This window comes from Astyanax mexicanus, chromosome 23 (assembly GCF_023375975.1).
Source record: "Astyanax mexicanus isolate ESR-SI-001 chromosome 23, AstMex3_surface, whole genome shotgun sequence".
NCBI classification, from domain to species: Eukaryota; Metazoa; Chordata; class Actinopteri; order Characiformes; family Acestrorhamphidae; genus Astyanax; species Astyanax mexicanus.
Window position 1 is genome coordinate 22,187,501 of NC_064430.1, and position 14,624 is coordinate 22,202,124.

The 14,624-nt window shown below is 37.5% G+C and overlaps 2 protein-coding genes across 2 annotated transcripts in view; one reads left to right on the top strand and one right to left on the bottom strand.

Moving 5' to 3' along the window:
• pdcd4b (programmed cell death 4b) overlaps window positions 1–9,292 on the top strand; it is a 16,136-nt gene extending 6,844 nt beyond the window's left edge. Inside the window, exons 4-12 of the mRNA XM_007257606.3 lie at window positions 1,177–1,271; window positions 1,363–1,476; window positions 2,332–2,553; window positions 4,631–4,728; window positions 4,816–4,933; window positions 5,714–5,821; window positions 6,769–6,879; window positions 7,161–7,300; window positions 8,473–9,292. Coding sequence (XP_007257668.3) covers window positions 1,177–1,271; window positions 1,363–1,476; window positions 2,332–2,553; window positions 4,631–4,728; window positions 4,816–4,933; window positions 5,714–5,821; window positions 6,769–6,879; window positions 7,161–7,300; window positions 8,473–8,533 — 1,067 coding nt within the window. The 3' untranslated portion in view covers window positions 8,534–9,292. The remainder of the gene's footprint in view (window positions 1–1,176; window positions 1,272–1,362; window positions 1,477–2,331; window positions 2,554–4,630; window positions 4,729–4,815; window positions 4,934–5,713; window positions 5,822–6,768; window positions 6,880–7,160; window positions 7,301–8,472) is intronic.
• A 1,293-nt stretch (window positions 9,293–10,585) lies between these two features.
• On the bottom strand, window positions 10,586–14,143 carry bbip1 (BBSome interacting protein 1). Its single transcript, XM_007257607.4, has 3 exons — window positions 14,065–14,143; window positions 12,662–12,712; window positions 10,586–11,340 (listed from the first exon to the last, which is right to left on the bottom strand). Exons 2-3 carry the CDS (start codon window positions 12,705–12,707, stop codon window positions 11,159–11,161), a joined length of 228 nt encoding a protein of 75 aa, XP_007257669.1. The 5' UTR covers window positions 12,708–12,712; window positions 14,065–14,143; the 3' UTR covers window positions 10,586–11,158.
• Between the last annotated feature and the right edge of the window lie 481 nt (window positions 14,144–14,624).

A 14,624-nucleotide genomic window follows, 5' to 3' on the forward strand; every position in this document is an offset into this window, starting at 1 on the left:
GCATGGTGTTCCTGGGATTAAAGGCCTCACCTTTTCTCCTCCAAACATATTGCTGGGTGTTGTGGCCAAACAGCTCAATTTTTGTTTCGTCTGACCAGAGAACTTTCCTCCAGAAGGTTTTATCTTTGTCCATGTGATCAGCAGCAAACTTCAGCCGAGTTTTAAGGTGCCTTTTCTGGAGCAAGGGCTTCTTTCTTGCACGGCAGCCTCTCAGTCCATGGCGATGTAAAACACGCTTGACTGTGGAGACTGACACCTGTGTTCCATCAGCTTCCAAATCCTTGCAGACCTGCTTCTTGGTGATTCTTGGTTGACTCTTGACCATCCTGACCAATCTCCTCTCGGCAGCATGTGATAGCTTGCGTTTTCTTCCTGATCGTGGCAGTGACACAACTGTTCCATGCACTTTATACTTGCGTATAATTGTCTGCACAGTTGCTCTTGGGACCTGTAGCTGCTTTGAAATGGCTCCAAGTGACTTTCCTGACTTGTTCAAGTCAATAATTCGCTTTTTCAGATCCACACTGAGTTCCTTTGACTTTCCCATTGTAGCTTTTGTAGCTGAGTCTAATCACTGGGTCAAATGAGCCCTATTTAAATGGGCTTATGAGAAGTCAACAGCTGTAGTCAATCAGAATCACTTACAAGAAGTGAAGAGGCCATGACATGAAGCTAATTTGATTGACACAACTCGCTACATCACCAAAATTGACAAATTTTGTTGCTGTATGTATATTTTTGACCCAGCAGATTTGGTGACATTTTCAGCAGACCCATAATAAATTTATGAAAGAACCAAATTTTATGACTGTTTTTTGTGACAAACATGTATGTGTTCCGATCACTCTATCACAGAAAAATAAGAGTTGTAGAACTTATTGAAAACTCAAGACAGCCATAACATTATGTTTTTTTACAAGTGTATGTAAACTTTTGACCACAACTGTATGATTGAAAGTTAAGCAAGTTTAGCAAAACACCTAGACCGACAGATCACTGTGTTCACGACAATTTACAAACCAATCAGACTGAAGTATGAAGAGACACAGCCCATATGTGTGATGAGGACCGGATGTAGCAAACTGAAATCGCTGTTGTATTATTAAATAAGTGTTTTTGTTCTGGTATCAAAATTGGTGTGTATATATAACAGCGTGTGTGTGTTCCTGCCTGTAGGCGGAGCCGGGGGTAAAGGTGTTTGGGGAACACCTGGAGAGGTGTACGCCGAGGAGGAGGTGGACGTACGAGACCCCAATTACGACGAGGACCAGGTACTGAATCTGTTTGTTTGAGTCAGGTGTGAATTTTACCCTCCTGCTACAGATCCACCCTCACATCACCGCTTCCTGTTTCCTCCTACAGGAGAACTGTGTGTACGAGACGGTGGTTTTACCGCTGGATGAAGAAGCGTTCACGAAGACTGTCACGCCCATCGTTCAGGAGTACTTTGAGCACGGAGACGCGAACGAAGTGGCGGTGAGGAGGACTGATTATGATTCATACCGGATTACTGCTGATTAATCCCTAATCTGTTTATAATCAAATCCTCCAGTTTACACTCAGCGTTATCTCTGTCAGAGAGGTGGCGTGATTGAGCCGGTAATTTGCAGGGATTATGACGACCAAGAGGACAACAATAACAAACAACAAATTAAACCATTTAGTTTACCTATTGCTAGGCGGTATGACCAAAAATGTATAATACAGTATTTTTCAAGATTCTGACGGTAAATTACACCACAGTTAGTTCTGACCCTGCAATGTGATTGGCTGAGAGGCGTTCTATGAGTACTGTTACCAGCCGGTAATGCACTGTAACCGAAGCTCTCCATGTATTACTCCTCCACATACAGGTAACCTAGCAACGATGCAGCGCTTACAAGCCAAACAGCACAAACGCAGCTACAAACAGAGCAGCAATGGAACTATTTTAACTGATGGAGTTTTTATAAACAGATCCTATTTTCTCCTCCTCTTTAACTCTTTAAAATATTTTAGTAAACAGAGATAATGGATCTGTGGTGTAATCACAATAATACACTCAAGGTTTGTGCTATAACGTGTACGACCGCAGCACAGCAGTGCCAGTATTATTGCTTAATTATCTTGGTGTAGGAGAAAGTCTGAATGTCAGTGGCAGCTCTTCAGTACCTGATGCAGTCCTCCCGGTGGATGGTGGTTTCTGGTTGAGAGTACGCTTTGCGTGATTGGTGTTTCTAGAAATGTGCTATATAAATGTAACTTCATTCACACTCATTAACTCTGTTTAATTTATAAACGCTGCTGTATCTGAGTGATGAGTGATTAATGTTTTTATATCTGTGTCTGTAGGAGTTGTTGGGGGAGTTGAATCTGGGCGGGATGCGGAGTGATGTTCCTCTGCTGGCCGTGTCTCTGGCTCTAGAGTCTAAAGCGAGTCACCGTGAGCTGACCTCTCGCCTGCTGAACCGCCTCTGTGGGAGGGTTCTGACCCGCTCCGATATTGAGAACGCCTTTCACAAACTGCTGCGAGAGCTGCCAGACCTGGTGCTCGACACGCCTACAGCACCACAGGTACCCTCCCAACACCGTTCAGATTTATACAGTACAGGCCAAAAGTTTGGACACACCTTCTCTTTTTCAATGAGTTTTCTTTATTTTCATGACTATTTACATTACAGTAGATTCTCACTGAAGCATCAAAACTACGAATGAACATGTGGAGTTTTATGTACTTAACAAAAAAAGCTGAAATAACAAAAAAAAAACATGTTTTATATTTTAGTTTCTTCAAAATAGCCCCCCTTTGCTCTGATTACTTCTTGTTTTTTTTTAAAGAAATGAAAAGTTTTCCAACAGTCTTGAAGGAAGGAGTTCCCAGAGGTGTTTATCAGCACTTGTTACTCCTTTGGCTTCTTCACTCTGTGCTCCAGCTCACTCCAAACCATCTGGATTGGGTTCAGGTCTGGTGACTGTGGAGGATTGTGTGTTTTTAGAGGCCTACTTTATATTTTTAGTATTTACCTAAAGGTTAGGGAAGTTGATTTGAGGATAAAAGGCCATTAGCCTTAGCATAGCATAGCATAGCATAGTTTAATAGGGTTTTATAGGTAATTAGTGTGAGTATAGTTTAATGCAGGTACAGAGCTCAGAGAATGTAGTAAATGTGTCTCCTCAGTGGTTGAAGGCGCTTACCCACTTGAATTGAACCTCTGTCTGGTACAGGGGGAAGCAGTGTTTCCCAATACATTTTATAACAAGCAGGGTATACAGTATTACAGTAGCTTGCAGAAGTATTCATACCCCTTAAACTATATTTTTATATATTGTCACGTTTTGCAAAAAAAGGACCTTGTAGAAAACTCTCACCACTAAACTTTAAAGTGTGGCCGTCTGTGTGCCCTGCAGTAACGCAGTATCGCAGTATAGCTGAGAGTAAAGGGATTATTGGAGCTTGTGTGCCTGTGTGTATCTGTGTCTGTGTGTCTGCTCTGCTCTGTTCAGAAGACTCTTTCAGCCTTTTCTTTTCATGAGAGCTTCTGCTATTGTCCCTGTGTGTGCAGAGTGCAAGCTCAGCACCGGAGCTGCACACACTCGGGTGCACTCTCGCGCACTTGCACTCGTGTTGTTCTCTCAGCCTTCATATTCTCTCCCTCCCTCGTTCTCTGTCTCTCTCTCTCTCTGGTCAGTAGTTCAGTGTGCTGAGTAGGTTTAGTTCAGGCTGGATCAGCAGAAGCTGCTGTGATTCTGGTCTCAGTGTATAACTACATACTCGTGTTTTTATGCAGTGTTAGTGACTGTTTGTGCTGCCTGGTTTGCATATCAGTTACTGAGATAAATAAATGAAGAGCAGTTTATGTTGGGAGGTTATTTCAAGTATCAATGTATTTTTAAAAGGGATTATTGAGTTGGTACATTTTTACGTATAGACACTGCTGGAGGACTGTATGTTAGATGGGGGATTCTGTCAGATAATGTTTACCTGTGTTCAGTAAAGCTGCTCACTATACTTTGAAACCAGTATAAAAGCATTTTAATTTTAAGTTTTTTTTTTTAAGTTACAATTTTTTTTAACTCTTATTTAAAAAAAAGTATAATTTATTCGTTTTTTTAGAAACATAGTATTTAAAAAATCTTTGATATATATGATGTTAAAGAATGATATACAGAAATGTTTCCCTACACATATACCAAAACAAACTTGTGCCCCCCGCCCCACCAAAACTGCCGCTGCTCGCCCACTCAGTGTCTGAATAAACAGGGCGAGCAAACCACAACAACACGGCTTTCAGACTCACCAAACTGCTGCATCCACACTATTCCCCTCACAGCCCTGTTTACCTGCTGTTCACCACACACACACACACACGTGCAGTCCATGTTTATTTCATCAAAAACATAAATATAAATAACTAGGACTGTTACAGTAAATAAAGAATATTACTGATAAAGAATATTTGTGCATACTGCAAATTATTTACACAATCTAGTTCTACATTTTTCTTTTGCTCATAGTGCAGTTACCATAATTTGCAGCCTGTTTCTCTCTCTCTCTCTCTCTCTCTATCTCTCTCTTGTTACTATTTATTTATTTATTTATTTATTTATTTATTTGAGTTTTTAATAGTAATTTATTCTGTTTGTGTTGTAGCTGGTGGGTCAGTTCATCGCCAGAGCGGTAGCTGATCAGATCCTCTCCAGAAACTATATTGACGGGTATAAGGGCCGGGTGGACTGTGAGCATACGAGGTAAGATGTGTCTGGCCGAAAGTGATGATGTGTGTGTGGTGTGATTTTTCTCTGTATCTGACTGGAGCTGTGTTTGCTGTGAGACAGGGCCGCTCTGGACCGTGCTGTTGTACTACTGAAGATGAGCAGGGAGGCGGGGCTGAGGATTGATAACCTGTGGGGATCAGGGGGCGGACAGAGACCTGTCAATCAACTCATCAAAGAGGTTTGAACCCAACACACCCGGCTCTCTGACACCATATTACTCACTGATCTTTATAAACACGGACAAGTACAGAATTCAGACCTCAGGATAATTTATCCAGCTCTTCTAATTAGAGACTTATAAAAAGGAAGTATACATATTACACTACTGTACTTAAATAATAAATACTGTATCTGTATTCTACTGGTGTATTATTTTTACTACTGTAATTAAACACTCTAGTAGATACTGATACACCATTTTAGTATTTAAGTACAGTAGAGTAGTAAATAAAATGATACTCCAGTAGATACAGATACGGTATTTTAATATTATTTTTACTACACTACTGGACTTGAGTACTAAAATACTATATTTCTAACTACTGGAGTTTTTTTTACTACATTACTGTACTTAAGTACAAAAATACTTGTCTTATAGGATCAAGCTGATCTTCAAGAAGATCTCTCTGCTCCCGTTCTGCTTTTAGCTCTGCTAATTTTCCGCTGCTTTCTGTAATAAATACACTAACACAGTACTGTACTTTACTCTCAGTACTTCTCTACTACACCTTACAATTACTGCAGTAATTAAGTACAGGATGTGTTAAATACTCTAGTACTTCTACTTAAGTGTGGAGCTTAAAGAAACTTCAACTTCTACTCAACACTTTTTTTTTTTTTTTTTTTTTTTTTTTTTGGATAGAGCTCTTATATTACTGTTACTCTTATCTGGATCTCTTCAGTACTCTCCTGCAGGTCTGGTTCTGGTTAATCACGGTCGTGTTGGTCTCTCTGGCAGGTGAATCTGTTGCTGCAGGAGTACGTTCTCTCTGGAGACACAGTGGAGGCGGAGCGATGTCTGCGGGAGCTGGAGGTTCCTCACTTTCACCACGAGTTTGTTTACGAGGTAAAGACCTGACCTGTTCTGTTCTGTGTGCTTAATAGGATATGGCCCAATAGATTATTAATCTCTGACTCCAGATAAAATCAGTCAGACGTGAGGTTTTATATAATGTTGTGCTTCAGTTAGTAGAGGCTGAAGTTGTTGGATGTAGACCAAACTAAAGATACAGCTATCTACCTATAGAACCATGCGCTGCTTATATTCACGCTTCATTTTCCTCCAAACTGTCGACACAGTGCTAACATTTCTTAAGAAGAATGCTCACTGTTTTTGTTCCAACAAGATCCAGAAATATGGAGTTTTGCATGGTGACAGAGAATTAGATTACTCACGTCAGCTGTTAATAATAATAATAATCCACAACTTTTTTTGTAATTTATTTATTATTATTAGTATTGGTATTATTAATAATATTTTTTAAATTATTTTTTGCAAAAGATATCAAACAAGGTATTGTCTGGTTTAAATGGCTAGCTTATATAAGACCCTTGGATTGTTCCATTTTCTGCTCTTTGTAAAAAAAAAATTAAAAAAAAATCCCAGCTTTTATTGAAAATAGTTATTTGCCTTAAAAAAATAATAATTAAATAGATAATAATCAAATGGTGATCTACATCCTGGGGAAGTCATACATTTAGACTGTTAAATTGTATTACAATTGTTTTATTTTGTACACCATTATTGAGAACTGATTCAGATGTATGGACATAGTGAGCATAACAAAATAATGAAAGTTTTTGTATTATCTGTTTCTCTTTGATGGACTTCAATAAAAAAGTATAGTTTGTGTATAGTGTTGTATGGTTATCTAAAATGTTCTAATAATATAATGATACCCGGCACTAACTAAATATTTGGTAATATCGTCTCCAGTTTACTGGTGTCTAGAGCTGTTATTGGTTAATGTCCTCCTCTCACTTGTTGTTTTATTTTATTCATTGTATTTATAGGCGATAGTGATGGTTCTGGAGTCTAAAGGAGAGCGGACGCTGCAGATGATCCTGAAGCTGCTGAAATCTCTCTTTGACTCGTCGGTAATCACTGTGGACCAGATGAGACGGGTACGGCACCACCTGCTGGTCTGATCACGTCTCTGCTTTACTGAAACACTGATACACAAACTGCAGAGTTCAATTATTAAAATGATGGGACACGGCAGCAGCAGTATAGAATTATATTTATTATTTTTCTCAGTAATTTTGGAAGAATTTTCCAGTTTTGTAACACATGTTGTGTAAAAGTCTTTAATTCAGGATGTGATTTTAGGTTTAGATTTGTACTCAATAAATGTCTCATTAATCTGTAGTTCTGTTTACTGAATGCTGATTGATCTCTCCTGCAGGGTTATGAGCGGGTGTATATGGATATTGCTGAGATTAATATTGATGTGCCGTGTGCGTACTCTATACTGGAGCACTTTGTGGAGAAGAGCTTTACCACCGGAGTCATCGACACCAAACTCAGAGACCTGTGTCCCTGTCGGTGAGTGAAGCACTCTCCACACTCTCCTGTAGTTTCAGTTACTTTAGTTGTAGTTGTATTGGTTTAATGGTTTTATTCCTGATGTAATCATTTTTTTAGTTCTAGTTAGTTACTTGTAAATAGATCTACACTAGGAGATTATTTTTTAGTTCAGTTTCAAACCTTGTACAGAAGTTTACAAAACCCTAAAGCAGGTTAGCACAGAAAGTGGCCAATCTGGAAAGCATGGGGCAGGGAGCATCTGTAGTTTATTTATATATTTGCATCTGTTGTCATTCTAAATAGGCTAAAAGGTTTAGGTTTGCTTCTATGCTGTTTTTGTTTTCTAGAAGGCCAGACCAAACATACTCCATAAATATATTGTTGATTTTCAGGACATTTAAGCAAAATTATTATTATTCGGATAAAGAACTGCTGATTTTAATATATGAAGTACTAAACAGCTCAACAGTATGTTGTAAAACACTGTTGATTTTGAAATCACTGGGTTCCAGAGTTTTAAGAGAAAAATTGACATTTACTTTGTTACTGAAATGTACTTATTATTATTATTATTATTATTATTATTAAATATTAGAAGTTTAGCTGTTGGACCCGTACGACTGGTGAAAAACTGTCCTTCACTTTAACACTTTAATGAAGATATTCAGAGACACTGACTGATCATCCTGAGAGCATCACTACAGGAGTGTGTGTTCATTGATCTCACTTTATTTACAGACTGTAGGAGCGATTCAGGGTTAGTTCTGGAGATAAAACTAAACTAGCTCAATGTAAATGTGTATGTTTATATTATTTGCTTCTAAAGCTCTGTTCCAAACACTTATCATTTAAACACTTAAATTAAATGTTTTACGTTCCATAGACCTAGTTCTAATATTCAAAAAATCCTGATGCATATAACAATTTTTATAAAACAAAATATTTAGTCATATGGAAGCAATAATAAACACCCCCAAAAAAAGCTGCGTTTTTTTTTTTTTTTTTTTTTGTATCAATACACAGAAATGATCAAGAAAAGTCTGGCTGCTTTTGTTTACTTTTTGGTCACTTTAAATACAAACTGAGCGTCTTCATGTCGTGTGGACGTTGCAGAGGAGAGAAGAGAGTGAATATTGCACATGATCTACAAATAAAAACACATTAATGCAGTTTTTTTTATTTCTCTGCAGAGGGAGGAAGAGGTTTGTGAGTGAGGGGGACGGGGGACGTGTGAAACTGGAGAGCTACTGAAGCTCCTGCTGCTCTGAGTCTCGTCTCGTCTCCATCGCTTTCAGGAAAACCAGCGCTACTGTTAAACTCCACGTTTCTGTATCACGGGTTTAGATAGAGTTTCCTTCTGTCCGTTACGAATGTAGAGCTCGTTCACGGAGCATCACAAGCACTCGCACACACACACACATGGCTCCGAGGTGACCTGATAAGCTAACCCAGAAAGTGCCACATTTTGAAATGACTGAGTCATTCCATGTTTTGTATTGATTGGTTTCACTGCCGCTCCAGAGCTTCAACATCCTGAAGAGGAGCTGCTGGATAAACTGAGCCGGAGGTTCGACTCCTGGTTTAATTTTATCCAGTGAAGGAGAATCTCCTCTCAGTTCTGTGGTCAGCAGTATCTGTAGAGTCGGGGTCTGTTTGTTTTAAGAGCTTTATAAAGGGAGGCATGGTGGACAAAAGCGCTTTTTTTTTTTTTCTCTTCTCTTTCTCATTGGCATGAACTTTCTCTCCTGTGCTGATGTTCATTCGTTTGTTTGTCTATGGTTTTTCCCGCCTCGTCTCGCCTTAGTCTAACAAAGATGTCCTGCAACTGACCAAGACAAGAAAAAGGCAATACAGAGAAATGTGAACCGGTTGGGATCATTTCGCAAAACTTGTTGTCAAGAACATATTTTTGTATTTTGGAACTTTTGGTGTGGGTGAACTTTTACCAAATGTTCTCACTCTTTATGTGAAATGGTGAAATGGTGAAGAAATAAAGAATAAATAAGATGCTTTCTGTGTTTACGTTTACTTATTTATGCTGCTTATAGCAAAACAAAACCCCTTACATACACTTTATTCGAAATTGGAGTTATTTCTTATTAATAATCATTATTAATAAGTTCAATCACAAGTTCAAACCTTATACAGAAATCCAGGTTAGCACAAAGTGGCCAATCTGGAAAGCATGGGGCAGGGAGTATCTGTAGTTCATTTATATATATATTTATTTATTTATTTTGCCTCTCTTTTCGTAAGGTATGTCATTCTAAATGGGATTAAAGGTTTGGGAATATACTGTTTCTTGTGTTAATGCTGCTTACAGCAAACCAAAACCTTAAATATCCTTTTATTTAGAAGTGGAGGAGAGAAGAGTGCAATTGTGTATCTGTGGACAGGTTTATAAATCCACCATGATCATCAGATGATTCAGTTTTCAGATATTTGAAAATGGGAAATAAGGTTTTTTTTTGTTTTTTTTTTACATAAGTAAGAGTAAGTAGGTCTGTGGGTTATTTTACACAAAATCACTTTCACATAAAGAAAGATCACCAGATCTATTCTATAAAGTCCTGGCATAAACACTCCTTCAGCGAGTGGGCGGGGCTACATTGATGTAAGCTAAGCAGGTGGATTCATTTGAACGAGTGGGATTTACTGATATTACAAAAAGAATGAATTCAAAGCAAGAGGTTTTTGAATGTATTTGAGACTTTTGATTACAAAGAAAGGTAAAATTTAGAAAGATATTTTTTATATATACATCTGAGATAACTTAAAATAACTTAAGCCCTGATATGAGCTATCTGACAAACATTAGCTTGGAGTTAATCCGACTACCTGAGAAATCGTATTTCCCCCAAACACAATAAAACTACATCAGAAATTACAGGAACGCAAACGGCCTCAGTAATCAAGTTAACTCTGCCTAATGGACCCTTACATACGAGCTCAAACCCAGCGATATGCTGTAATACGAGGTTGAGATACGAGGTACCTCCTCCCCCGACTCACCATGGACAGTAGGTACAGATCCTTCCCTCAGACAAAGTCTGCTGGCTAATCCTGCTGTGTTCTGTCTGAGGTTCTCAACCAGCAGACCCAAATGACTGAAATGGTGTTTCTTTAACTGGTCTAGTGGGCGGGGCTCTGGTGGGGATTGATAGGTGAGTGGCGGTGTCAGGGTGGTTCTATATTTTGTGTGTTTATGTGGTTGTTTGCTCACATCAAAAAACAAAGTCCAGACATAAAAACTGCTTCAGCGACTGGGCGGGGCTAAATAAATAATGAATTTAAAGCAAGATGTTTTTGAATGTATTTGAAACTTTTAATTATAAAGACAGTGAACATTTAAAAAGAAATGATACATATACATCTGAGATAACTTAAGCCCTTCTATTATCTTGGGGTTAATCTGACTACCTGAGAAAGCTTATATTCCCCAAACACAAGAAAAATACCTCAGAAACTACAAGAATATAGTGAACTCGGCCTAATTGACCCTTTCATACGAGCTCAAACCCCAGCGATATGCTGTGATACGAGGTTGGGACTCATCTCCCTCCTCTCCTGACTCACCAAGATACAGATCCCTCCCTCAGACGAAGTCTACTGGCTAATCCTACTGTGTTTTCTGTCTAGGGTTCTCAACCAGTAGATCAAAATGTTGTTTCTTTGACTGAAGAAACCTGCCACTGCCAGGGTGGTTCAACATTCTGTGTGTTTATGTGGTTGTTTTTCACATAAAAAAACAAAGTCCAGTCAAACACACCTTTAGCGAGTGGGCGGGGCTAAATTGGTGTAAGCTAAGCAGGTTGTGATACGAGGTTGTGATGAAGGTGTGCTCCTCACACTCCTGTGCTGCACCTCCTCATGGTGCTACTGCTCCGGCTCGGGCTGGTTCTGCTGCCGCTGCTCCCTGAGCGCCACCTCCTGCTGCTTTATCACCTCCTGCGCCTCCTGCTGCATCTTCTCCAGCTTCTCCAGAGTCACCGACTTCAGGGGCAGGAGCTTGGGTTTGCACAGGACCATGGTGGGAACATCCTCCATGGACAACTGGCCTGAACAGACGATAAAAAAACAGAAAACCAATATACCCAGAATATATGATTTAATCAACTCAAAATAACACAAATATAATTTAATCAGTCAGGCCTGGTTTAATGTTCAGGAATAACTACAAGACTAATGCTTAAATATATTTTAAGAATACACTACTGCAACAAAATGAAAATGACATTTTACTATTGCATATATATATGATATGTCACACCCCTAACAGAGATATAAACAAAACAAGAATTTTATCAGATCTGTAACAGAAGTCAATGATCCAGAATTATTAGTCATGATAATAATAATAATAATAATAATAATAATAATAATAATAATAATAATAATAATAATAATAAAGCACTCCAAATATCTCCATATATCTAGGATTAAAGTAAAATAAATAATACTGGACAGATATAATCTGTCTCTAGTAGATATATAGTGGGAAATGAAAACAGTGTGAATTTTTCTTTTGATAAAAAGTTAAAAAAAAAAAATAAAAAAAGTACAACACTGATGTGATAATTAGTGCTGTGCGATATGATGATAAATATTGTGGGGAGGATAGAAAAGTGTTTATCGTGCTACTTATCTTCTATCATCTCTATCATTTCTACAGTAATTTCATCAATTACTCATGCAAATATATAAAGTAGGCTATGTTGAAATGTATTGGCGTGGTCACTTTGCATAAACTCGGTTTTTATAAGTGATAATAAAGTAATCTTTGCAAAAAAAAAAAAGCTTCATAATGTGGTTTTGCGACATGACGCTGCTTTACGTTATTTAAGGGTCATGCACGGACATGCCGGTTTACGACGTGCTTTATGTTATTAAACTCATGAGAGCTGAACAATGGAGATGCATTGTTCTTTTAAAAAAAAATTGGCTACTGCATCTACTTCATCTGTTTGCACTAAAAGGTAGTAATTCTCATTTGTGAAAGTTTGGTTTAATGTAACTTTGAAATAAAATTAGAAAAAAGTAAGCAATGATATTGTTTTGTCACATTTTTCAAAGAATAACTGAAAACATACTAAAATGTGGTACATCATTATATAAATCGTTATCGTGATATAAAAAAAAAATCGCTCAGCACTAGGCGGGTGATATGAAACGATATTTCAGGGTATGATATCGTTCACCATATTCAAAAATGTTGGCAATGTTATTGCGTACGATAATGTATGGGACAGTTTTTTTGCTTCAGTGTCTCAAAATAACTGTATATTTGATTATGTTTAGATAAACAGAGGTGTTTGATTACAGGCTATTTATTTAGACCTGTATTCTCTCAGTAAATCAGGTATGGGCGCTCCATCTCACCTTGTTTGGGCAGAACCTCCCTGAACATTGACTTGACCTCAGGCATCGCACCTCGTGTACAAAACAACAAAATAAAAGTTAGTCACAAGCAGTCTGAGTGGAAACGTTTATTTTCCCCACTAGTTAAAGCCTTTTAAGAGCCAACCCTACCCGACCTGTATATAATCTCTTCAGCTAGTGAACAGCACACATCATGCTGACTGGATGCTGAAAAGACGGAAACTCTATCCAATGAAAATGCTATGTTCAAAATAGGAAATCTGAACTGAAACGCCTTAAAATTCAGATTTCCATCTCAGAATGTGGGGAAAGTCTCACCATTAAATCAGTTGTGCACACATTACTGTCCAACTTTTATTTGTAGACATGTTTATATGTTGTTTGGATGTGCAAATAATGTACAATGTGCTGTTAACAGGCATTACCTGTAGAACTGTTCTGTTTATTTTAAAACTACTGACAACATTTCTCCCAAATTAAAAAATTAAAATAGTAACAGCATTTACAATACAATTGCAATACAATTCTAATATTTTAACTCAGAAACATCTGGAATATGGAAAGATGGATGATCACAAAACATCAATCAAAGCTGAACTGCTTGAATATTTGCCAGTAGTTTAATAAGCATAAAATTACTCAAAAGCAGTGTGTAAGACTGGTGGAGGAGAGCATGATGCCAAGATTATTCTTTATTATTTGAAGTCTAACAGCAGTAACGTTACTGTTTTTTTCTCTCGTTATTTCAGCCATTTCTCCTTTTCTGCAAATAAATGCTCAAAATGACAAAATTTTTATTTGGACTTTGGGAGAAATGTTGTCTGTAGTTTATCGAATAAAAACAATTATGTTGATTTTACTCAAACATGAACCCATAAACAGTACAATCAGAGAAACTGATCATATATAAGTGGTCTCATTTTTTTACGGAGTGGTATATAAAAATATTGCACATATACACACATACGTATATATACACTTACACATTATCATTATATTTATATTAACATTACAATAAACTCGTTCGACGCAATAAATCCTGGAACAAATTATAATCAATTAAAAAGTATAATAACCCATGCCTGTTTGGATGCTTTATTATATGATAAATATGGTATATTAGTACGAGCTTTATTAATAAATCGTATCACAGCGGATTTCATTAATAAAATAGAGATTTAAAAACAGCTGATCTACAGGATCGCTTTAATCCCCACAGTAACCCGAGCTCTCCTACACCCTCTCTCTGTTTAAACGCGCTGTAAAACACACTAATACCGGCACCAGAACACCTATAAACAGCTATTAACAATTATACACCGATTTAAACAGTTATAAACAGATTTAAACCGCTATAAACAGTATAAATATTATAAAATAACCGAATTTCTGACTCAGTTTACCTTCAGCCGCGCTGATCTGCTCTCCTGTCTCTCCTTCTGCTCTCAGATCAGCTGCAGTCTGAGTCAGTGACCCGCTCCCGCCCCCCACCGGCCGAACCTGCTCATTACAGCTCATTAACGGTTTTCGGCACATTTGGTTGAAAAAATAAAGAGGCTGTTTTTTTCTGGATATCCTCACCTTTATCAACCTCATAATAACAATAAATCTTCATTATAATCATGTTTTGTTTTTTTGGGATGGAATATTGTAACAGTGCTCGAGCTCTTTTGTTATTAAATGCTGAAAGCAGGGTTCACTCCTACTGTCATCAACAGCATTACTTTAACTGCTTAAAATACAAATATTTTTTCCCTAATCATATTACTGGATGTATTTTAGTGTTTGAGTTATTTTAAAGAAATATCAGCATTATATAGTTAAAATTAAATTATATTCGCGGTGTCAATCACTTAAAAATTAGTTAATTATTGTGAGAGAACAGTAATAATAGTGTAGTGTAGTTTAGGTCTGGCATATAGCCTATCATAACACATCAAATCACAGCCTATAATAGCACATT

What these genes read in the sequence shown, in the direction of transcription:
- bbip1 (XM_007257607.4), bottom strand. Translation starts at nt 12,707, where the DNA reads ATGCCTGAGGTCAAGTCAATGTTCAGGGAGGTTCTGCCCAAACAAG. An exon ending in GGAGGTTCTGCCCAAACAAG is followed by an intron (nt 11,341 to 12,661) that starts GTGAGATGGAGC and finishes TCGTCTGTTCAG; the next exon opens with GCCAGTTGTCCATGGAGGAT.